The sequence below is a fragment of the Talpa occidentalis genome, unplaced genomic scaffold, assembly GCF_014898055.3.
Source record: "Talpa occidentalis isolate TD23 unplaced genomic scaffold, MPIMG_talOcc4v2.1 talOcc4.4, whole genome shotgun sequence".
Taxonomy (NCBI): domain Eukaryota; kingdom Metazoa; phylum Chordata; class Mammalia; order Eulipotyphla; family Talpidae; genus Talpa; species Talpa occidentalis.
Window position 1 is genome coordinate 116,483,333 of NW_023604295.1, and position 26,152 is coordinate 116,509,484.

Consider the following 26,152-nt stretch of genomic DNA (forward strand, 5'->3'; position numbering starts at 1 on the left):
AACAGCAGTGACATGATGTGACATCATTAAGATAATGGAATCGACTCCTCGGGCATGTTTTGTACCACATCTGAAAGCGGAGGTCTAGAGGCCTCACTTTTACAGTCTCTGGTGAATGGAGCGGGGAATCAGGAAAACATTACACGCTTCCTTGATGTTTTGCATGTTTTCCCTTTGAAAAATGAAAGGCTCAGACCAGACCTCTGGATGTCACTCAGAATCTAAGATATAATTATTCTACTGGTTCTTTGATGTCATCTATGAATTGTTCAAGGTAGGACAAATGGCATATTGAAAAAACTCACCATGGCGTTCCTCTGTCAGTTACGTCAGAGTTAACACATCAGTTATAGAGTCATGGGATTTATTTAAAAGGAACTATAAATATTGAATCTTTCACTTAGCTTTAGTAAAAATTGAAATCCCACTCCCATTTACCAGAATAACAGTTATCCTAAGCTTAGTAGAAGTAAGAGTCAGTTCCAAGTGTTTAGCATGTTTAAATTGCACTTTGGTGAGATTGCACAACATGAAAACACTATAGAAAGTCCAACTGATAAATAATCTGGTCATTCTTTTCACTAACCAATTAATAGGGCTACTATTTAAACAACAGAAACAAATGAAACAAACATCCAGAGTTTGCACTTACATATGCCCAAAGAGAGAATGACTGTGTGTGGTGAATGATTTAAGGATACTGGGACAGACTCATGTCCCAAATACCTGTCTTCTGACACACTTAAGAGAAGGTCCTCCCAGGGTTATGGTTGAGTTCTCCAGGGACCTGGCATGGCTGATATGGGATTATAGAGAGAACACTGGTCCAAGAATCATTTCTATTCTAAACATTCCCACTAACTGGGTGATCTTGAACCAATTTTCTCACTTCTTTGAGTTGTGTGCCTTGTTTGCTAAAGAGGGCATTTAAGCTCACTTCAAATGTTAGGATTCTAAGAGGTCACATTTACTTTATTTGACAAACATTTATTGCCTCCTGTCTATGTGTTAGATTCTGTGTCATGGATTCAGACACCAAGACAAATCAATCAGCATCTGGGGCCTCAGGGAAACTTTGTCTAGCTAAGGGTCTAGCAAGGACATTGCTAACCACTAAGCTGAATGAAGACTGGAGAAGGCAGCACAGGATACAATGAAGACAGAGAAAATGTCCCCTCATGAAACCAAAGGAAGAAGCTGAAAGTTAGTGGCTATTCATCTCGGGCTTGGCTTCCTGATGGCACAATGTGGCCCAAGAACAACATAATGTAGTGATGAAAATATAGATTCAGAGGGTGCTTTAGGGACATCCATAACTGCTAGAAGCATTCTTCTGTGATTCCAAAAACCAAGACTAATGTTATTTTCTTTGCAGGCTTGGTATGCAAGAAAATACCAGTAAATGCCTAGCACGATTTTATTTTCATTTTTACTAATTTGCAAATTATTTAAAAGAGGAGCCAAGAAGTCAAGAAGATATACCTTTAATACTTAAAAAATGTTTGTTGAACAAGGGAATATTTGATGGACTAGCTGTGAATATATTTCACTGGTCTCATAGATTCCTGTCACGCCTCAATATACATTTCCTTCCTGCCTATGTTGGAAAAAAGGGAATGAACTAATTAAAAAGATACTTTGCTATGAGAATAACTACCATCATTCACCCAGTTGCTGAAGAGGCAAAACATTCAAGAGTTGCTTGAATCTAGTGGTGAGTTAATCAACAGATGCCGACTTGCGCTGTTCACAGACCATACACTGGCAAAGTCACTGAGGATGTGGCCACGAAGATAGTGAACAGAGCCCCTACCCCAAGGAGCTTCCAATATGATGCAGAGGAACAGATGTTAAACACATGCTACCAAGAGCTCTGAAGAGTTGAAATAAGATCATGGGATGCGCATGATGGGAAGGAGTTGCCTCACCTAGAGTAATGAGATACGATTCTCTGCAAAGGTGACATTTTTGTTGCAACTTGAGTGATGAGAAGGTAGCAGCCATGTGACGACTTAGGGAACAGAATTCTAAGCAGTACGAACAGAAAATCAAAGGCCCCGAGAGAGGAACAATCTTGATGTATCCAGTGGAGAGAAAGAAAATCAACAGTTAGAGCACAGTGAAGGAGGGAAGTTGGAGAGATGGAGGGGCTGAGGAAGGCGAAGGAGCCAGATTGCATGGGTTCCGTTAACAGGTCCTGTTAACAAGCTCTATTCTAGGCTCTGTTAACATCTGATTTTATTCTGGTTGTAATGGGAAATCACTAAGGATACTTTAGCAAGGGCATGTGACAACGTCATGTATGCTCAAGGAATGTGACTGACTACACTGTGGAGGAGGAAGGACATTAAGGAGGCTGTGTGTGGCCACAATATGGAAGAATTAAAATGGCTTAAACTAGGAAAGTCAGAGTTAAAGTTCATTTAAAAAGGCCAGATTATGGGTAATTCTTGAGCAGAGATAACTGAATTTATGGCTGGATCAAATGTGAGAATGGAGGGAAAGAAAGGAATCAGTAATGAATTGTCAAGGTTTTAGGCATGAGTAACTATGTGGATGTGGTGCATTTACAAGGACAAGGTGGGAGGCATGGCTAGCAATGGGTCGGGAAGGGGAAAAGAAGACAGAATGAAGAGCTATGGAAGAAAGAAAAAATGAATACTGAGAGAGAGAAGACTCATTATTTACTGTTTTCATGGACCAGAAAGACATACATACTTCTAAAATTAATATTCAATGACATTAACAAATAATATTATAACTCAACTTATCATTTGAATTACAATTTTACATTTATTAATTTATAATTAATTTATAACTTTAAAATTATAATTTACCATTAAAATTTTTTCAGTTATAAGCAGGACATATAATTAAAATATCTTACACCTGCAAGATTTAACTGCTTTCAAAAATGATTTTTTTAAAAGATGTATTTTATTTATTTAAGCACACAAGAGATGAGGTGTAGGTCAGAGGTGTAGGGGGGGGTTGGTAAAAAGACTCACCAGAGACAGAGTGGGGAGCAGAATAGGCAAATCCACTGAAATACACTGATGAGGGAGCAGCAGGCGAGACAGGAGAGGTCTGCTGCACGATGTGCGTTTAGCTCCCTGGCCGGGGATCGAACTCATGTTGCAGTGCCTACTGACAGCTTCATAGTGCTGAGACTTAATCCTTTGCACCATCAGGGAGGCCCTCAAAAATGATTTTTCATATTGAATTATTCCTTGCTTATTCAGACTTTAAATCTCATGAGAAAAGCATCTTTTTTTTTTTTTTTTTTGGTATATAGCAATAAGTATTCTTTGTGGTAAATGGTCAACAGGTAAATCTGTTATTAAGATTTTATGATTGATATAGTCCCATTTCTTAGAGAATTATCTGAGAGGATAGGGAGAAAGCTAAAAGAAAGTCTCTAGAGGCAAAAGCATGAGGTCAACTCATTTACTGCTTAAAGGTTTCAATTCTGATTTTGTGGTAGCAGCAGAAGCCACCTGCTGAGAGAGAATGTAGAGGTTAGAAAGAGACTTCAAAGAAAGTATACATTTTGTCTGTTCCTAGAGAATGGGAAAAAATATTATATGGAGATACAGAGGAGGATGAGGTCTGAGTTAAGAGCTAAGGAAGGATTTTGTTAATTTATAATGACCCAAGGTTTAAGTTTCTCCACTAGAATCTTGAAATCCTGATCACAGGAAAGAACGTGAGGACTCCTGAATAGCTCCACAACAAGACAAGAGGACAGGGTGCTAATCAGTGATGTATGGAAGGTAAAGAGATATTGATATCTAGGTTAAATAAGAAATGAAATGAAGACAGGAAAGAGTTGAGAAGACAATAATACACGGGTCAAAAGGACTAAAAATCTTAACATTGAATAATGAAATTTTTGGAAAGCTTATTATACACTAAGTATTATGCTAAGCTTTTCGCAAGTATTACTACATTTCTTAATAACATCATAAAGTATAACCTATGACTATTTCTATAATAAGCTCAGAAAAGGTGGGTAAATTATCCAAGGTCATACTGCAAATAAATGGTGAAGCTGGAGGTCTCAGCCCTCTCATCTGTTATATTACAAAATCACATGGAAAAACAGAGTAGAATTAAGAAACTTATGTTTAGAAAGCTGTGGTCTGAGCATGAAATTTTGGATGGAAAGGAAGAATTTCTGGAGGGGGTGACAAGAACATCTAGAAATAGGTAGCTGGAAGGAATGAGCCTCAAAAGAATATGACTACTAATTTGAAGCAGGGAGGTTGAAATTTGAAAAGGTATTAATAAGCTCAGAGAAAGTAAATATTACTTCTGAATTCATCTGAGATTTAGAGAAAATGAAAATAAGGCATAGCCACTAGGGAAAATGCCACCTCAAATCAACACTTTGCAGACTCACTACTACTTAAAATTCAAATATATAGCTATAAATATATACTATACATTGGAAATAAAGATTGCATTTCTCTGGAAAATCATGTAGATCTGTTTACTTCAGAAAGTCTTACACTCAGCCTTCCTTTTCAATTTTAATTTCTTCTACTTCCTCTCAATGTCTATTTATCAATTTGCTGCTCTATATAAAGTTTCAAATTACTCATGTTGGTTCCTCTACCTGGAATGATATCCAATCTTCAGCCACATTTACCCAAATTCTCTTGTCTGGACAAAATTCCATCTTCTACACAAATATTTTCATTCTTCATTAAACAAAAGTAGATGCTACTTGTACTGAAAAATTCATAGCATTTTTATTTGCACTTCAGATGCCTATCCTATCTTTCAAAGTTACATCCATAACTAGAAAACAATAGCTAACATTCATTGCAAAAATATTCCCTGCCAGTTCAGAACTGATCCCTTTTAGTGGATTATCTTCTCAAAACCTCAAACTTAGGTAGGAGACAACTGTATGAGTTCCATTTTCAAGATGAGGTTTAGAAAGATTGCTTTTTGCCCAAACTCACACAACCAAATAATTGGAGACCCAATATTCAAACAGAGACATTGTGAGACCTACCTTTAATCTTGTGAGCCACCATTGTTCTAGACTCTGTTTGGATATTTATATTCTGTAAATCCTGTGTGCTTCCTAAAAAGTAAGTACAGGTTAAAATATGAGCCTAATTTATCTTTGTGCATCTGTAGTGCCTATGACAGTGTTTTGAGTGAGAGATAAATAAAGCTGGGCTATGATATTTAGTTAGGGAAAACTTTGTTTCTGAGTGTATACATTATCATGGAAGAGGGCAAGTTATCAGAAGAAAATAGGCTTAGAAAGTAAGGCACAATAGGCAATGGTAGAGTGGAGGGGAAATGAGGGACAGTGTTAAATGCCTCACATGTGTGTTGAGTATAAGAGAACTAAGCCATACCAGCTCAACAATAGCATCACTAACCTTCAGTCCTATTTTTTTAAAAGATTTATTTATTTGTTTGTTTGTTTGTTTATTTATTTATACAAGCACTGGGTACAGTCAGAAGTGCGGGTGGGTGAGAGAATTCACCAGAGCCAGAGCGGGGAGCAGAGCAGGCAGAAGGACCGAAGTACACTGCTGAGGGGAGCAGCGGGCGGCAGCAGAGGTCTGCTCGCCATAAGGGATCCTCCTCCGGTGGCTGGGGAGCAGCCAGGGATTGAAACCAGTGCTACAGAGGCTACGGGCAGCTTCGCAACCCAGCGCTCAACGGCTGCGCCACCGGGGAGGCCCAGTCCTATTTTTTTTTAAGATTTATTTATTCATATAAGAACTGGGGTACAGGCCAGATCCGCGAGAGGGTGAGAGGATTCACCAGAGACAGAGTGGGGAACAGAACAGGCAGACTGACGAAATACACTGCTGAGGGGAGCAGTGGGCCAGACAGGAGAGCTCTGCCGCACCATGTGGGTCCCTCGCAGGTCAGCCGGGATCGAACGGGCGCTGCAGAGGCTGTGGATAGCTTCACAGTGCAGTGCTCAACCGCCTGCACCACCAGGGGAGTCCCACCTTCAGTCCTATTAAAGCACATATTTTGTATGCAGATATCTGTGGATATATTCATGGAGTCATTTTCTGAGGTGAAATTTGGTCCCACGTTGGTGGCAACTATCTAGTCTGACTGGCCCGTTGAATAGGCTCATTAAGTAAAAGCTCCTTTTGCCCTTGAACTGAAAAAAAAATGGACTCTACACCATAACTCTACTATATTAAATATGTGTGTATCTGAGAAATACAGAAAGGAGACACATAGCCAGTGGGTTACTATGGTAAGATTGTATGTGATTGTATTAGTTTCTTAGGGCTGCCACAACAAATTTTTATGACCTGCATGACTTCAAATAACAGAAATTCATTTTCTCATAGTTTGGAGGTCAGAGTTGGAAATCAAGGTGTCTGCAAAGTCCCACTCTCCGTGAGTATATAAAGAGAATCCTTTTTGCCTCTTTCACTGTTTGGTGGGTCTTTGCCTACAACTTATATCATGTCAATCTATGCCTAGTTTTCACGTGGCCTTTTTCTTTGTGTTTCTATTTTTTCCCTTTTCCTCTTACATTCATCACTGGATTGAAGACTCACCTTAATCCAAGATGATCTCATCTTGAGACCTTACTTTGCAACATCTGCTACATCTTTATCTCAAATGAGGTCACATTATAGTTTCTGGATGGTTACATCTTTTGGGGCCACCCATGGACCCACTATAGAGATGCAGTGTTTTCTTTCATTACTCCCTTATTTCTGTTAGGTTAATACTTTTATATTATCAAATGATAAAATGAAAGAGAGAAAAAAGACTTTTAAAAAATCTATAAAACTCATTGATTAGGGCCTCCCCTAGTGGCGCAGGCGGTTGAGCACTGCACTGTGAAGCTGTCCGCAGCCTCTGCAGCACGGGCGGCGAGGGTCCCACATGGCGAGCAGACCTCTCCTGTCTCGCCTGCTGCTCCCCTCAGCAGTGTATTTCTTCAGTCTGCCTGTTCTGCTCCCCGCTCTGTCTCTGGTGAATCCTCTCACCCTCCTGCGCATCTGGCCTGTACCCCGATTCTTGTATAAATAACTAAATAAATCCAAAAAAAACCAAAAAACTCATTGATTAGCATGATTTCCTGAGATGGGTAGTAGTATACATAAAAGAAGAGGTATGAGCACATACTCTACAGATGAAGTTTTAATGAAAAGATTTGTTTAAATATCCAATAAAACTAAGTTTTAAAATCATTACAGAATTAATTTCTTTTTGATCCACCAGCAGTTAGAGGTGCATTAAAAAGACCCTACAGATTTAGATAAACAAGTTTCATTTCTCTATGCATCTAAACATAGTTGAATGAATATGCATTTTTTTCCAGTACTTTCTATTTGTTGTGATCTCCAAAATATCATCTTTCACAGCCCAGAAACACTCCTCAGAACACCAAGCGATTATTTCCTCATTCTTAAATTTACCCAGATATTTAAAAGTAAGCCATGGCGTAATATGTATATCAAACAGTCATTCTACACACAATTGAGAGACTCCAGAAATTTTAATTCTGTGCAGGTGGACTTGGGTAGACATGTACCCTAGTTGCAGGTAAAGTTTTCCTATCTGGAGGAGTTATTTGGATTTTAAGTTCAAGTATCTGCTTTGCATTCATATTGCCTTCTGATCGCTTTACAAATAAACAAAAACCCAAGCATTTCAAACACCAATAATCTCAGACAATACACCTGTGTGTAAAAGCATCGTAGGAATGAAGTCATCCACATGTTTATAGAAAAGATACCAGTGGCTGATTTATTTTGCAATCTGCAGATTCTGTCATCTCCACATCCCTTCAGTACCTTGTACATTACTTGTTATATATTAACTCAGATACATTTACAGGGATTTCCTAGTGATATTTCTGGAGTCCAGTCATATGTCTCTAGTCTGTCTCCCTATTTAGATGACGGATGATCTTCTCACAGGTAATGGCAGCGATTTCCCAGTGGTCCATCTTTAAGTTACTCAGCTACTAACACACAAAACTAAATTCCAATTTGATGAACAACAATGTTCCCAAGTTTTCTCTTTCAACCTTGAACAAACCATTTTCCTTTGGATAATATTTGAGAGGCCCACTTAGCTAAGGCACCAAAAAATAAACGCTAGCTTTGGAAATGATTCATCATTGCTTCTTCAGGTTGCTGAACACAAGTGGAGAGACTAGGTTAGGGAAAATTTTCTATCTTCCTTCTACCTTACTTTATCTACATACTTTTCTTTCCTGCTGCCTCCTATGTGTTTTGTTTTTTTTTTAATAGAGGCATGTTTATTTATTTATTTATTTGTTTGTTTTGTTTATACATGCACTGGGTACAGTCAGAAGCGCGGGAGGGTCAGAGAATTCACCAGAGCCAGAGAGGGGAGCAGAGCAGGCAGAAGGACCGAAGTACACTGCTGAGGGGAGCAGCGGGCGCGGGAGAGGTCTGCGCACCATGTGGGACCACTGCTGAGGGGAGCAGTGGGCAGCAGGAGAGGTCTGCGCATCATGTGGGACCCTCCTCTGGTGGCAGGGGAGCAGCCTGGGATCGAATCCGCACCGCAGAGGCCGCGGGCAGCTTCGTAACCCAGCGCTCAACCGCTGTGCCACCGGGGAGGCCCTCCTATGTGTTCTTAACTTCTTTCTCTTTAAAGAACACCCCACCCCATCAAACAAGATACAAAGTCACATACATACACTTGAGCTCATACTATGTTTCAAAATTATCCCATCCTCTCACAAAAGCAATCAAAATCCCTATTTCCTGGTAATAGAGGCACACTTAATATTTATTTAAAGTAATTCCCACTGAAGAGTGCCTGCAGTGTTCCAGAAAGAGAACCAGATTTCTATTTGCTATATCCTTCACTAATTCTGTGACCTTGTAAAATCACTTCTGCATTTTCAATGACTTTCTCCTTAACTTTGGTGTCATGACCATGAAAAGATTCCTGAAAATATTTGGGATTATAGGGTGAGTGGCTAATAGACGTAGCCTTTATAAATGTGTTCTGTTTAAAATGCAAAGCCTATTGGGTCAAATAAACTAGAATTTCAAGACAAAAATTGAGTTCTGCCATTCTGAGTCCCATTGCTACCTATCAGAAAGTGTCAGTACCAAGTTCCCTTACTAAGGATTAGACATTGGAGTAAACTTCTTAGCAATCTGCTGTAAGATGTTATAAAACTGTAAGCCCAGCAATCAAAATCAAGGAAATATCCAAAAGGCTGTGCTTATTACAATACATTTCTGATTACGACATAATCAGGTCCTTTTTCATTTAATGGACCTGGGTAAATTTCTTAAAATATTGAGTGTGTAAACATACACACACACACACGTGCACACACACACATGCACACACACACATGCTTTGTATGCCTTTTCTTTTTGAGAAACATGTTTGTACTCACAGAACTGACTGCAACTGAAAAAGTGACTCCTCCAAGCAGTCAGAGTTGAAGTATCAAGCACAAAAGCTCTCAGTTTGGGAAAAAACAGCATCTCTGACATAAAGTCCTGCACATATCCATCATTTTTTTTAAAGCCTGTACTCAATTTATTCTAACAAACACAATCAAAATTGCCTTACAATGGATTTTTTCTTCTTTTTTTTGTGTTCAGAAGGTCAACTTTAAATGCCGTCACATTTCTTTGACTGCCTTCTATTATTCTTTCAGGAAAATAAACAACTTAGAAAAGGAGGATAATTTGCTGTGCTGCTAGTTTCTGGGACTTTAAGAGGAGAAAAACAGCAGGACAATCACAAGTGACACAGCCTAGAGGAGCTTGTAATTAAACAGTGGAGCTGTGAGGACCAACAAGGAACCACTGACAATGGATCAATGGGCAGGGGAAAGCTTGTGTCTCAGATAATCAAGGATCAGTCTAACAGGTACATTTGGGGTATTGAGAAATCTTTTATGAGGGATTGGAACACTAAGATCAATCTTAATTTCACCGAATTCTTAAGATGCAATTGCCAAGTATTTTAATGAAAACCTTTCATCTTTTTTAACAAACGCCTCCCTCCAGAGGGAGTCACAGTACCTTTTTCTGATCTGAAAGCTGCCAAATGCATAGCTAGATAGCCTTAAAAAGCAATTGCTTCTTTAGCTGTAGTGTTGTTCCTGAAAAAATAACCACCTTCAAAAGTTTCCAAAAAGAGGAAGACAGTCTGAATTTGAAATATAAAAAAAAATTAATGAAATAGATTTCATAAAAAAACAATTTTGCAATTCCCATGGGGGTACACAGACCTCATGAAATGTCTTCTGTCTTGAAGGTACATTTCTCAGCCAAATAGCAAGTGTTGGAAGGAATACTACAGTAATATAACCAAAATAAAATAATATAATTTTCAGATTATCCTCAGGATGGGACCAATTTTACAGAGACAATAAAAGTCAATAGTTATCATGGGAACTGCTGAGCACCAAATCAGAAATGTGACGATGAGGCTGACTCAGACTTGAAGAGGCTGACATCTCCTCTTCAAAGGGGATGTGTGATTTCTACATTCAAGTCTGAATCAACCAATGTTTGGATTAGTGAGTTTAAATAAGGTGCTGACATGCAATTCCTTAAGGTTATTCATCCACCGCTCCTGTCTCAGTGAGAGAGGGAGAGAGAGTGAGATTGAGATCGAGGTTTTTAGGGACATCAATCTCACCCACTGGCTCATTGGATTATATGGGTCATTTCCTGCAGTAGAAGCTACACAGAAAAATGGTCACTGAGACAATTCAGACTAAGTCGACATCTTGGGCAAGTCTTTGAAGAACATCTGAATCACTCAAGTGTGGTAAGCAGAGGGGTCCTTCCCAGACTTAACATGACACTATGTGCCAATACCTGGGAGGTCAGTGAGTAAAGTGACACTTAGCAAGATGCTACAATTTGTGGGTCTTGGAAGAGTTTCATGCCAACAATGACAACAGGATTTTACTGTCTATGCTTGTTTAATGGGAGACAGAGTCTTTCATTGAACAGATAAAGTAAGGATTAAAAAGCATTTCCATTAGGAGAGGAAATCCAGAAAGAGTCCCTTCTAGAGTTCAAAATTGTTTATTAGACAGGAGAATGTATCTTTTACAAGGAATATAGGGTAGAGATTTGCAGGCACAGCAAGGAAGAAGAGAAGATTAGGCATAGAGACTGTGAGGATAAACAAGCATCAAAAGGAGCAAGTGGAAACATTCAGGTCAAACTTCACCTATTGTTCAATTTTTCATTTTTTGAACTCTGTCTATATATGACAGCCTCAGAAAAAGCATGTGGTGCTTTGTAGAAAATGGAACATGAGCAGAGGGTCAGAGATTAATATATGCACTGTTTAGGTTTTTATTAAATAGGGAAATACTGAGTGAATATATGAGGTCATATTTGGAAGAATAAAAAATACCAAATAGAAAGCACATTATAAATATTAAGTGCAATATAAAAGCTTTTATGGGTTCATAGTTGTAATCAATTAGAGTTATATAGTTGTGATCATTCTAATGCATAAGTACTAAGTCATTATACAACAACGGAATAATGACTACACTTGATGCTGGCAGTGAGCGGCTGTCACTAGGTGGCAGGTCCTGCTCCGTCAAGTTAAGCACAGCCTAAAGATGGCAGAGAATCTTGCCACAAACAAGAGAGAAAAACATTGGCTGACCATTCACTAGAGAGAATTCTTACATTCAACTTTACTATGTCTTAATATTTCTTGTCTGTGGCTACTTTGTACAGCCTCAGGTCTAGTTATGAAAACTGGGGATATGCCAATCATACACTAGTCAAGTGTCCTATAGGATTTTGAATGAGTTTGGAGTTAGTTCGTGAGATGGCAAACTAGCCAGGACTAATGCACAGGCAGCACTGAGTCCCCTAGTTATGGAGGGACCCTGTGCTTATACAAAGCTACTGCCTGGGTAACAATTGCTGAACTTTAGAATGTCCACTTTTCTCTGTTATAGGGGGTTTCTAACCCTTCACAGAAAAGGGGAAAGACAAAATCCTGTATCTCTTAAGTTCAGCCAAGCTAAAGTTGCATTTTCCCCAATAAGTTTTTCTGCAGAAAATCAAAATGGGGAGGGGAAGTGAGTGACAGAAGGCAAGAACACAAACACAAACATACACACGCACCAAAAAATATTTTAAAAATATGTATTTGGGTCCCTGCTTGCCTGGGTCTAAACTTATAGCTTCGAGGGCAATTGTTTATCTCAAACTAACAAACAGTTCTATCTATCTATCTATCTATCTATCTATCTATCTATCTATCTATCTATACACACATACATATGTACACACATACATACCACACATATACATATATACACACATTCATTTGTATATATACACATATGTGTGTGTGTGTATTTGTGCACTGTTACACCAAAGAAAGATCCAGGAAAGAACTCAGGTGAGATGGAAGTTTTAATAAAAAAAAAAGGAAAATGTGAGAAGCTAACACAAGTTCCTCTTCCTCTCTTTCCCCTGACCTCTCCCTTTCCTTTAGATCCATCTTAATGTTGATGAAAAAGGTCATGGGGATGTGAAGGCTAGGCAAGAGGCTCAGTAGAATCCAATATAAGCATATATTAAGTGATACTTGAAAGACACGGTTATGAAGTGCTCCAACAATGCCAACTTCTTGACCGAGCAGAGGCTACATCATTATCCCACCCCTTACCTTTATCTGTAAGTACTTATTACAAAGATGAAATCAGTGTCTCCTAATGAGGAAATGACAAAAGCATTTCTAAAAATATCTAGGTTTGGTTTACTGCCAAGTAGTGTTAAAGTTATAGTGTTAGGGGGAAAAGGATGTCCCAAAGCAAATTCCATAATCGGGGTTGCTCTATAACAATAGTAGAGTCCTGTCCTGGTGTTTCTGGAAAGTTCTTGTTTGGAAAAATATGAAATGTCTTGTCAATTTAGTTTACTTTAAAAAAAAGTATAGTATATATACTGTAGCAGCTACAAAACAGAATATACATGACTTCCTCAATATTCATAAACAATATTCATAGTGGCTAACATGAACTCAATACCAATAAGAGAATCATTCTGTAAATGTGTCAGATAACTCCAATATCTCCAGAGATCTGTGTCTAAGTGGCATAAAATAACCTATCTGACGAGAAAAGTGGAAGAAAGGTTAGTAGTGTACAAAAGTGACATTAAAAATCCTTCAAAAGAAAAGATACGACAGTTGAGACACTGGTGTTTCAGTATAAATTAAAAAGGTGTTAAAAACAAAACTGGTCCCAAATGGAGTCACATATATTAAGTAAACAAAGAGGATTATGTCTGGCTCTCCCAGAAAGGGAATCTTAACCCAGTAAATCAGAAATTGCCTGATTTGCTCTGGTTAGGTAACTAGACTGACATTTTCTAAAAGAAAAGTAACTTTGCAACAACCAGTTCTCAATTTTGTCTAGTATAACTTCCTTGTTACCACTCCTTTCTGCCAATAAAATATTTTGCCTTGTATAGCACCATGGAACTACCTTCTGTCATCTAGAATGGATATTGCTTACTTCATGAATCATTAAATAAAGCCAATAAGATCTTTAAAATTTACATAGTTGAATTTTGTTTTTTAATAGAAATCAAAATTAATGTAGAACACATTTACTTTCCTTAGGTGACTTTTCACATACTTTGAACATCTCAATAATTTGTACAGAAATTAATTATTTAAGATATAGTACTTATGACTATTCTTTTCAAAAATTATGACTATACAGTTTGTAATCTGAGAGGGCCAAAGTGATGTTGCAAAACTGAAGCAAACCCATTTCTCCTTTGAGATGACCTCTTACTCTTCATTTCATTAAAATTAAAAATTTTAAAGCTATTTTAGCCTGAAGAATTAGGCATGGCATTAACTTGACCAACTTTAGCAAATAAAAATAGAGAACGCATGATTAAATTTGAATTGTGGATAAACAACATTAGTGTATGAATATCCAAATATTGCACACTTATTACATACTTATGCTAAAATTATTTGTTATTTATCTAGAATCCAGATTTAACTGAGCATCCTATATTTTATCTGGCAACCTGAGTAGCCATAAACAAAGCACATCTGTACCAAATGGCCCACAGTCATAGCACATGAGCATTAAAGAATATAGGAACTCAAAAAATAGTCACCTGGGCTATCAAAGACAAAGAACAGGGAAAAAAAATAAACATTTGGTCATTCCAATTATCATGATGTGGGGCTTTACAATCCATATGAATTTCCAGAAGACTAAGGAAATCAACTACTTTCCTTTGTCGGCTGTCAATATTTCCACTTTTAACCAAATGGGATCATCCCTATAAACTCAGTTAATTCCATTTAGTAACAAAATAAAAGACTTTTCTTCCAAACCTTACACTCTAATATGTTCTTCCTTGTGAGAGAAACCTGACAGTATATTTCAGCTTCTGTCCTGGAAAAGCTGTTAGCAGAGAGCTAATAATATTATTTCTATTTCCTTTACTAATGCTAATCTGAGTTAAGACAAATGGGGTGGAGACAATGTTTATAATAGACTATCAGATTTAGAGCAAGAGCATTGCTGTACATATGTTCACAAGGGGTAAACAACATTTCCTTTCTGGTAGTTCTGGAAACCTTACATCCAGGACTTATTTCATGAGAGCAAAATGACTGTCCTAGTTTCCCAAGGAAGGATATTTAAAAGATATTAAAGTTTTCTCCAGGTAAAAAGGGGTGTGGGTGTGTTATGCCAAACCTTATCCACTTGTCCTGGTTTTACTGCTTTTGTGAATGTGGAGCTGTCATTGTGAAAGTGTGGAAGTTTTAGAATTTACTTGGAAATACCTTTGAGACCATGCTCTAGCCTTAGCCATGAGGTGCAGGTGTAAATTCTTGGCAGCTTTAGAATTTCTGTCCATTTCTTCATGGCTGGTTTCCCAGTCTGTTGAACCAAGCATATGCCCACACATTAGATAAAAACTCATCTTGAGCAGTTCAGAAGCTGTACTCTGCCTTCTGTTTCCAATTGGAAATGAAAAACAAAGGAGGTCAGGAACTCTGTCTTGTGAGTAACAATAAACAGGTTATATTAGCTATTCACTTCTTCTCCCCACTATGAAGGAGATGGCTCACACACTAAAGGACATTCTGTCCACAAAAATAAATATGTATATTTAACACTTGGGAAAGCATATTCCTTTGGCAATGCCAGTGACCACTTTATCTTTGAGACTAGCATCCTCAGGCTCACTTATTGACTCACTAAATGAATACTTTCTTAGTGAATTTCCAGAAGACTAAGGAAATCAACTCTCAGCTGCCCATATTTCCACTTTTGACCAAATAGGATCACCCCTATAAACTCAGTTAATTCCATTTAGTAACAAATATCAAGCAACAGGGTTAAGTTTTGATAATACAGTAATGGAACAAAGGTACAAAGTCCCTATTATTCCCTCACAGTCTAAAGGGAAAAGATGTGAAAAGGTGATGGCTGACATTGTGATGAGTGTTGCAATAGGAAACCACAGAGTAGGATCCTGTGGGGAAACCTAAGAAGGGAGTCTAGACTGGAAGCACTTTAGAAAGATGCCTGGAAGATGCTCATCTAGGGAGAGAATCTACCCAATAAAGTGTGTGTGCGCGCACACGCACATGTGCTAAAAGACAGGAGTAAAGGTAGTGTTCCAGGAATAGAACTATACAAAGACTCATAAGAAAAAAAAATGATTTCAGTATGGATAGAGAGTAAACTGCGGTTGAGAGTTTTTAGAAGTGATGTTGGAGAGGAAAATGGGAACCAGATACCACAATCCTTTCCAATAATATTAAGTTTAAACTTTCTCCTGAGGGCAATACTGAGCTTATGAAGGTTTTTAACCAGGGTAATTTCCTAATGAGATTTGTATTTTATAAAAATCTCTCTATTTGCCAAATGGGAAATAGATTAAAGAGCGAAACCATTTAGGAGACTCTTATGGTAGAGGAATGATGATCCAAAGGGCATAGACTGAATTTTAAAAGAAAAAAAAATTTTGAAATAGAAAAAAATTTTACTAGATCAATAAAAGGGAGGAAAAAAAATGAAAATAAGCAAAGAACTTAGCACCCAGATCTTGGTTTCACATGCCATTCTGGGGTGGGAGGAAAAAAGAACCAGGACACCTTTCATCAATGGCTGATTCTAAGATTAAGGCAAGGAATGAACAAAATTAACCTGAAACATCTTGTTGTATAAGAAAGTAAGGGAGAGCAAGCAAACCAATCCCCCCCACAATAATGGGAGTTTATCAAAGGGATATAGGCGTTAAAAAAGTGTTTAAAGCTTAAATCTAGAACAACAAAATGGAGTACAAATGAGTTATAATCAAAAATATTAAAAAAGTAAATCCATGAGGTAATACTGATATAATTATTGAATAAACAAGGAAAATAGACAAATCTCCCAAACAGAATTCCAAATAATATATATAGATGGTTCACGCTGAAGAAGGTAGAAAATCAATCCTCACTCTTTAAGTGTGGGCTGTGTACAGTGATTATCTTCCAAAGAGTATAGTGTGATCATAATGTTATGGATCAAGTGTCAAGGTTAATTATTACCAATACTTATCCATCATAATTGCAGTATGTATGCTTGATATATGTTGAGGATAACAGTCTACCATGGTGTCACCTAACTTTACTAAGTAAACAGTATTTGAAGGGACACAAGGCTTGAGGGAGAGTCATGAGATAATGAATATTGTGTTTAAGAGACTTTAAGAGATTAGAGAAATGAATGTATACAGTCAGAAAGAAAAAACAGGAAATTTAGTTCTATTATAGTAAGGGTCTTAATTTAAATTAAAAAAATCAATAAAAGATGAACTTCATATCCAGTCATATTCTTGCTGGGGTAAAGAATTTTCTTTAGCCCAATGTATGGTTATAGAGAACCTTAAGATAAAAGTACCAAAGGAAATACCTGATTGAGATACAAGTGGTATGTTCCAAGCTTGGCAAGTAAGATTTCTAGCACTGAGTAACAATTCACACCAGGGAAATGTAGTAAATACAATGAGTGACAACTCAAGAGAGGTGCCATTTTCATAAGAAAAAAATGCATTCAAATTACCTGTGAACACCCTTAAATCATCATAAAGTATATAATGTTGCATGTATACAGTTAACTGGAGGAATACATATATAGGATGTAACAGTAATATAACAGGGTAATGTTTAAGAAATAACACACTTCTTTTACCAACAGAATCACAAATTTCTTACTGAGAGTTATTCATACCATGATAAATAATCATCCCCTCTGTACTAAATTCACACAAAGAGATAAATGTCTCCATTAAAAAAGAATAATACTTATGTCCTTACTGGTTTAGTTAGATCTTGAATTTTATCAGTTCTGAAAAGTCTGCTTTTAATTAAAGTTGTTTATACATTTATATTTAGTATAATATTGAAATGGTTAGATTTAGGACTTCATTTTTACTACAGGCTTCCTGTTCTTCACATTCATTGTTTTACTGTCCTTGCTTTCATATTTTTCATTATTTAACTTAGACTTTTAGTATACCATTCAATTTATCTATTATCTTTTTAGCTGTACTTCTCTGTATTTTTGGTGGTTTCTCTCAGGATTTTTTTTTTAAGGTTTATTTATTTATACAAGATCCGGGATACAGGCCAGATGCATGGGAGGATGAGGGGATTCACCAGAGACAGAGCGGGGAACAGAACAGGCAGACTGATGAAATCCACTGCTGAAGGGAGCAGCGGGCATGACAGGAGAGGTCTGCCGTGCCATGTTGGACCCTCGCTGGCCTGCTGGGATCAAACCTGCGCTGCAGAGGCTGCAAACAGCTTCACAGTGCTGTGCTCAAATGCCTGCGCCACCAGGGGAGGCCCTCTCTCAGGAATTTTGACCATACATATACTTTAACTTTTTGTTCAATTTAGAATTAATATTCTATCACTTCCCATAAAGTGTTAAGAATCTTACAATTCTAGTATTTATGCTATAATTCTGACTTTTATTTAATATACATATGTTTTAAAGCCAAAGAAGGGTATTATGTAATGATAACATAGTAAATTCATCAAAATTTATGTAACAATCATCAACATATTTTATATACATGGTTAAATTATATATATATATGCTTATATATATGTTTATATATATAAAAGAACTGCCAAATTATATAAAGGAAAAACTGACAGATTTGAAGACAGAGTCAATTCAAGTTTAATAATTGGAGACTTCAGTATTCTACTTTTGAACAACTGGGCAAAAGATCAACAAAGAAACTGAAGACTTAACAACACAATAAACAACATCAAACTAACAGACATATACAGAATACTCATCAACTGCAGAATATCCTTCTCAAGTGCGTATAGTCCATTCTCTCGGATAGACAATATATGAAATCATAAATATGACTCAATAAACTTAAAAGGTTTGCTATCATGCTAAGCATATTCTCTAGCTTTAACAGAATAAATTTAGAAATGAATAATAAAAAGAAATATGAGAAACCCCCCCAAAATATAGAGATTAAATTATACATTCCTAAACAAACAATGGGTCTAAGGAGAAGTCAAAAGGGAGAAAAATACACTGATATAATAAAAATGCAAATATAATTATCAAAACTTTGGATGAAGCTAAAACAACACTTAAGTAGCAATTTAGAATTATGAACGCGTACATGAAAAAAAAATAAGGCCACCTGAACTTCTATATGAAGAACTATCAATAGAAAAAAGAGCAACATAAATCCAAAGAAGGTAAAGAGAAGTAGATAATAAACATTAGAGGAGAAATAAATAAAAAAGAATATAGCAAACCAAATTCTGGTTCTTTGCTTATCAATAGAATTGACAAACCTGTAGCTATTATAGGTTGACCAAGGGAAAAATTTCCATGTGTCTGGGATATTTTGGTTATTATTAGGTAAGTGGAATATGAAATGGTTTCTAACTTAATTCCTTGGATCTGTAGATATTTGTTTGGAAGTTTATCTTATCACATGCATTTAAAAAAAATTCTAAATGAAAAAAAGAAAGAGAGAACTCACAATTTACTAAAATCAGGAATGAAAATGAGGTCACCATTGAAAGCAATTCCATTAAGATCTGGAACAAGACAAGGATGTCCACTCTCACCACTGCTTTTCAATATAATACTGGAAGTCCTAGCCAGAGCAATAAGACAAGAGAAAGACATCCAAGGAATCCAAATTGGAAAAGAAGAAGTCAAACTATCACTATTTGCAGATGATATGATAATATACATAGAGAACCCCAAAATCTCCACAGAAAAACTAATTCAACTCATCAATCAATTCAGTAAAGTGGCAGGATACAAAATCAACACGCAAAAGTCAGTAGCCTTCCTATACACAAACAATAAATCTGAAGAAGAAGAAATCAAAAAAAACACCCCTTTTATTATCGAAACAAAAAAAATCAAATATTTGGGAATAAATCTAACAAAAGAGGTAAAGGACCTATACAAAGAAAACTATAAAACACTGTTAAAAGAAATAGAAGAAGACACAAAGAAATGGAAAGACATCCCCTGCTCATGGATTGGAAGAATAAACATTATTAAAATGGCCATCCTACCAAAAGCAATATACAGATTCAATGCTATTCCAATCAAAATCTCAATGGCATTCTTCAAAGAAATAGAACAACTATTGATGAAATTCATATGGAATCACCAAAAACCCCGAATAGCCAAAGCTCTACTGAAAAAAAAAGAAGGAAATGGAGGCATCACACTCCCAGACTTCAAACTATACTACAAAGCCATAATCATCAAAACTGCATGGTATTGGAACAAGAACAGACATACAGACCAATGGAATCGAATAGAAAATCCAGAAATAAACCCACAGATTTATGGTCAACTAATCTTTGACAAAGGAGCAAAGACTATGCATTGGAGCAAAGAAAGTTTGTTCAATAAATGGTGCTGGGAAAACTGGGTCGCTACATGCAAAAGAATGAAGCTTGACCACTACCTCACACCATACACAAAAATCAACTCAAAATGGATTAAAGAACTAGACATAAGACCTGAAACCATAAAATACATAGAAGGAAATATAGGCGAAACACTACGGGATTTGCACATCAAAGACATCTTTACAGACACATCACCCAAAGCAGTGATAGTGAAGAGAAAGATAAACAGCTGGGACTACATCAAATTAAAGAGCTTCTGCACAGCAAAAGAGACAATAACAAAAACAAAGAGAAACCCCACCAACTGGGAGAACATTTTTGCACCCAACACTAATGATAAAGGACTGATCACAAAAATCTGCAAAGAGCTGATGAGACTCAGCAACAACAAAGAAAATAATCCAGTCAAAAAATGGGCAGAAGAGCTAAAAAGAAACTTCTCTGAAGAGGAAATGCAAATGGCCAACAGACATATGAAAAAATGTTCAACATCACTTGTAATCAGGGAAATGCAAATCAAAACTACCATGAGATACCATCTCACACCAGTGAGAATGGCACATATTAAAAAAACTAGCAACAACAAATGTTGGCGAGGATGTGGAGAAAAAGGAACTCTTGTGCACTGTTGGTGGGAGTGCAAACTGGTCCAACCACTATGGAGAGCTGTGTGGAGATTTCTGGACCTACTAAACATAGAGCTTCCATATGATCCAGCAATTCCACTCCTAGGTATTTACCCAAAGGACACAGAAACATCAATTCCAAAGAGCACCTGCACTCCTATGTTTATAGCAGCACTGTTTACAATAGCTAAGCTTTGGAAACAACCCAAATGCCCAAAAATAGATGACTGGATCAAGAAGATGTGGTACATATATACCATGGAATATTACTCAGCATTCAAAAAAGATAAACACATGCAATTTGCAGCAACATGGATGGCACTGGAAGGGATCATGCTCAGCGAAATAAGCCAAAAAGAAAAAGAAAAATACCGGATGGTCTCACTCATAGCAGGAATCTAGAAAACTTAATTAAGGGACCAGGAAAATGAATATAAGAAAGTGAAAATCAAAATCAACAAAAAACTATGAACCAGAGACACTTTTTGGGGGGTGGGGGGCGGGAGGGGAAGGATTGGGGTCAGAATGGGGCGTTTGCAATTGTATGGGGGAATATAAAAATAAAATTTAATATTTAAAAAAAAAAAAAAAAAAAAAAAAAAAAGAAAATGAGGTCACCACTAGTGATCTGAAATTAAAAGGATTATAAGTAAATACTATACACAATTGCATACCAATAAATGACATAGTTAAATTATATTTATAGAAATAATATAGTTAAAATAGATAAATTATAGACACGAGATACCCAAGCTGACTCAAGAAAAAAAAAAAGAGTACAATAGACCTGTAGCAAGGAAAATATTGAATTAATAATGAGTTCTACAAAAATGTAAGATATAGTATCAATGTAACATATCTTTCTAAATACTTGTAATGATTAATACACTTATACTTACATGAAGAAGAATATGACTTAACAAAATGGGTGAACTACAAAATATTTTAATACTGAAACTATAAAAATATTGAAAGAAATTGTGAAAGATCTAAATAAGTGGATAGTTATCTTGGGTTGCTGGACTGGAGGAATTTAAATAACAATATTTCTCAAATTGATCTACAAATTCAACAAAAGACCTATTAAATAAATGATGATATTTTTAGAGATATCAACAAACTGACCTTAAAGGGTAAGGGAATGAATGGTATTCAGACTAGCCAAATAGTCTTGGAAATAAGAAATGAAGTTGGAGCACTGACCTTTCTTGGTTTCAAAACTTATTTCAATGTTATAGTAATCAAGACTGTGCTGTAGAATGCTGTTTGAATAAAGACAGATAACTACATCAATGGAATAGAACTGATAGCCCATAAATAAACCCATAATTTTATGGTTAATTGATTTTCAGCAAGGTGCCAGGAGAATTCAATACGGAAGTAGTATTTTTGAAAAATGTTGTTGGTACAACTGGATATTCACATGCAACAGAATGAAACAGGATGGGCCTCCCTGGTGGCTCAAGGGGTTAAGCACCACAGTATGAAGCAATCTGCAGCCTCTGCAGCTCAAGTTCAATCCCTGGCTGCCCAGGTAGCAACCCACATGGCACAGCAGACCTCTATTGCCTTGCCCGCTGCTCCCCTCAGCAGTGTACTTGTCAATCTGCCTGTTTTGTTCCCCAATCTGTCTCTGGTGAATCCTCTCACCCCCTGCATCTCTGGCCTGTACCCCAGCTCTTGTATGCATAAATAAATGAATCTTTTTTTTTTTAAAAAAAAGAATGAAACAGGACTCCTACCTTAAGCCATGCACACAAATTTAATGCAAAATGGAAATCGAAAAGCTAAATTTAACAGCTAAAAGTATAAAATTCATAGAAGAAAATTTTTGTGTAAATCTTATGACATTTGGATTAGACAGTGTTTCCTTGTATGGTACCAAAAATGCAAACAATAAAGAAATATAAATTAAACAATCAAAATTTTCAAATTTTGTGTTCAAAGGATTATATTAAGAAACTGAAGATAATCCATAGATGGGAGGAAAAAGTATAAATCATATTAGAGTTTAGTATTCAAACCCTACAAAGAACTCTCACAATGTAAAGATGAAAAAAAAAACTTAAAACTTGGCAAAGGATATACATAGATATTTCTCCAAAAATACATATGAATGTCTAATAAACACAAGGAAAGATGTTTAATGTCAATAGTCATCAGGAAAAAAAAAATCCATAATGGGATACCACTTCACACACACTAGGACAGTATCAAGAAGATAGACAATAATAACTGCTGGCAAGGATGTCGAGAAATTGGAATACTCATACCAGTTGATAGGAATGCAAAATGCTGCAGCAACTTCTGAATCAGGTTTCTAGTTTCTTAAAAAGCTAAACACAGAGTTAACACATATCCAGCAATTCCACACCTAAGCACATATTCAAGAGAACTGAAAATATATATCCACAAAAAAAAAGTTTACTTGAATGTTCAAAACAATTTTATTCATAACTGTCAAGATGTGGAAACAACCCAAATGTCTATCAATTATCTAATGGCTAAACAAAAGGTGACCCACACAAAGTAGCACTATTCTGCAATAAAAATGCATGATGTACAGACACCTGCTACAATGTGGATGAAAGTTAAAAATACCAAGCCAGATGTCAGACACAAAAGACATATACTATGATTCCATTTATAGATGTTTAGAACTGGCAAATTCAGAGAGAGAGAATGTATATTAATGTTTGTAAAGGACTGTGTTAAGGGCAGAGTGGTGTGGAATCCCCAGGCCTCCTTGTTCTCAGGGTCATTGTCTTGGTGCCCAGAGTTCCTGCTGGTCAAGCTAGACAGTCAGGCAGGAGGCATGTATGAGGAACATACTGGGAAACCAATATCTGCTGAAAACAGCAGGCAGATATGGCCAGAATAGCAAGATCAGCTAGAATTAGCTTACTTGTACAGATTAGCAGACAGGTAAGGATAGGGAACAGAGATAGTATGCTTTGAGTACTGTGAACTAGGGAGCCCCCTCGATGCTCCACCCTAGCTTTACCAGCCTATGATGCATCCCAGATAATGTACCCCCAACACATGTAGGTTCCTCCACATACTTGTCTACTTTCTCTGAACCTGGTTCTAAATAAATATGAGATTGCCCATAGATCAGGGCTGTACCTTTTTGGTACAGTCCCTCTGGGACTGTCACTAACTGGATTTTAATTTCTTTCATCCCCAGCAGTTCCAATGTAGTCGCCCTTTGAGGTGACAAATGGGCACAGGGCTTTATCAGGGTGATGACACATTGTAAAATTGACCCTGTTCATGGTCGTACAACTCGTGAATACACAAACCACTAAATTGTATAACTTAAAATGGTGAATTTAATGGCTTGTAAACTATATCTTGATATTTTAAGGGATATCAAAAAGAATCATGTATTTTAAAGAAGTTAAAGAAAAAAGGTTTTTACACTAATCCACATATTTATCATTCCTGGTGATTTTTGTGTTCCTTTTTAAAGACCTGATTTCCCATCTGGTATTTCTGTATAGCCTGAAGAACTTCTTTAGCACTTTTTCCGGTGCCTGTAGATCTGTTGGCAACACATTCTTTAGTTTTTGTTTATTTGAAAATGCTTTATTATACCTCTATACTTGAAGAATATTTTCACTGGTTGACACCACTGGTTGTGTTGTTTTCCTTTCAGCACTTTGAAGAGTTTCACTGGATCTAATTTTTTTTGTTTTAATGAGAAATCAGCTACAATTTACATTGCCAATGCTATCTAGGTAATGTATTTTTTTCTCTGGTGGCTTTTAAGATTTTCTCTTTATCTTTTGTTTTCAGCAGTTTGACTACGGTGGAGGTGTGGTTTGTTTGAATGCATCCTATGTGGTGTTTATGAGCTTCTTAAATATATAAATATGTTTCTTTAACATATTTTAGAGATTTTGACATGGTCTTACATACTATTTCTATGTTTTTTTTTTTAATGTTTTTTCTTGTGTTCTTCAGATTAGGTAGTTTCTATTGATTTAACTACAGCTTCATGGGTGCTTTTGTCAAATCAAATTGGTGTTTAAAAACACAGTCAGTGAATTTGTTAATTTGAATATTTCACTTTTCAGATCTGAAATTCCCACAACATTTTTTCATTTCTATTATTGATTAAATATTTTATTTTCTATCTCACTGTAAGTATATTTTCCTTTCTGTCACCAGGCATATTCATTAGCTCATTCATCTCACTATCAGTTTTCATTGATTGCTTTTCCTCTTGAGCATGGATCAAATTTTCCCAGTTCTTCATATGGAGATATATTAATTTACTGTTGCATCTGGACATTATGAACTGATACCTTGTGTAAACTCTGGACTCTATTATATCCCTCTAAAGAATACTGATTTGGGGGCCTCCCTGGTGGTGCAAGGGGTTAAGCACTGCACTATGAAGCAATCTGCAGCCTCTGCAGCACAAGTTCAATCCCCGGCCAGCCAGGGAGCAACCCACATGGCGCAGCAGACCTCTCCTGACTCGCCCGCTACTCCCCTCAGCAGTGTACTTTGGTCAATCTGCTTGTTCTGTTCCCCAATGTCTCTGGTGAATCCTTTCACCCCCCACATCTCTGGCCTGTACCCCAGCTCTTGTATGATAAATCTTAAAAAAATAAAAATAAAGAATACCGATTTTGAAAGTAGGCAGTGAACTTAGCTAAACTCAAACTGCAAACTCTGTCTCCCTAGTGTTGTAAATGTGTAGGGGTGGGGACAGCAGGTGAAATTTCTGCTCAGTGTTTTTAGCCTCAGCTCAGCTATTTGGAGTTGATCTCATGTCATTTAGACATCTGAAATAAATTTGGACATAGTATATAAACAATATATATAAACAATTTGAAACCTTCCCTTGGTAGCTTCTTTTTCCCCTTGAATTTTCCTTTCACTTTCTAGTACTGTGGTCTCTCAAAACTCCTTCCTCTGGCTCTTCAAGCAAGTTAAGACTGTAGGGTTTTATCTGAATTTTAGTCAAACAACTTGTGGCTGATTAGGTTTACAGGAACCATAAAATTAGGTAAGTCACTAAAGTTTGTTTCATTTTTCTAAGTATTCACTCCTGTCAAGTTCCTGCTTATTTTTGACTGTTTTACATTGCCTTCAAGTGGATGAATTATGTCCATAGCCTATAATACTGTCAAGAAGAGGACTGATCTTATAGGAACTATTCTGCCATCATGATCAGCAATAATGTATGTATATGTGAGTACAGGTGTGTGTGGAGGTATGTTGCAGAGACCAGCGAACACTGACTAATGAACTTTCATGTCTGAGAGCTTGAAAATAGGACACTTAGAGATGTACACTTGAAACTGAGAGAGTGCTGAGGAACAGAGATGAGATGAGGAAGTAAGAAAGAAGCTGGCATTGACCTTTGGGGGTTAACAACAAGTTCTCAGGTTTGAAGGGAAGAAGTTGAGGTGTCTCCACTTTTCTCTTGTGTTGGTTTGCTTAGGACTGCAAGTTGAGATATGGTTTCTCTAGACACAGCCAAATTATAATAAAAGGCTTTTTTTCTATGATCATATATCAGAATTGAGTCCTTACATTGTCCCTGAACTGCAGAAGTC

General features: G+C 36.7%; 1 protein-coding gene across 11 annotated transcripts in view; it reads right to left on the minus strand.

The window, feature by feature from the left end:
* The window catches only part of ZMAT4 (zinc finger matrin-type 4), a 387,418-nt gene that overhangs the window by 109,368 nt on the left and 251,898 nt on the right, over positions 1 to 26,152 (minus strand). For 9 of the 11 annotated variants that reach the window (XR_008553977.1, XM_054700911.1, XM_054700909.1 and 6 more), the window contains one exon: positions 14,824 to 14,920. The exons of the other annotated variants lie outside the window; for them this stretch is intronic. Coding sequence is in view for 8 of the 9 variants with exons in the window: in XM_054700911.1 (XP_054556886.1) it covers positions 14,824 to 14,920 (97 nt within the window). In the remaining variant the exon portion in view is untranslated. The remainder of the gene's footprint in view (positions 1 to 14,823; positions 14,921 to 26,152) is intronic. 11 annotated transcript variants of the gene reach the window in all.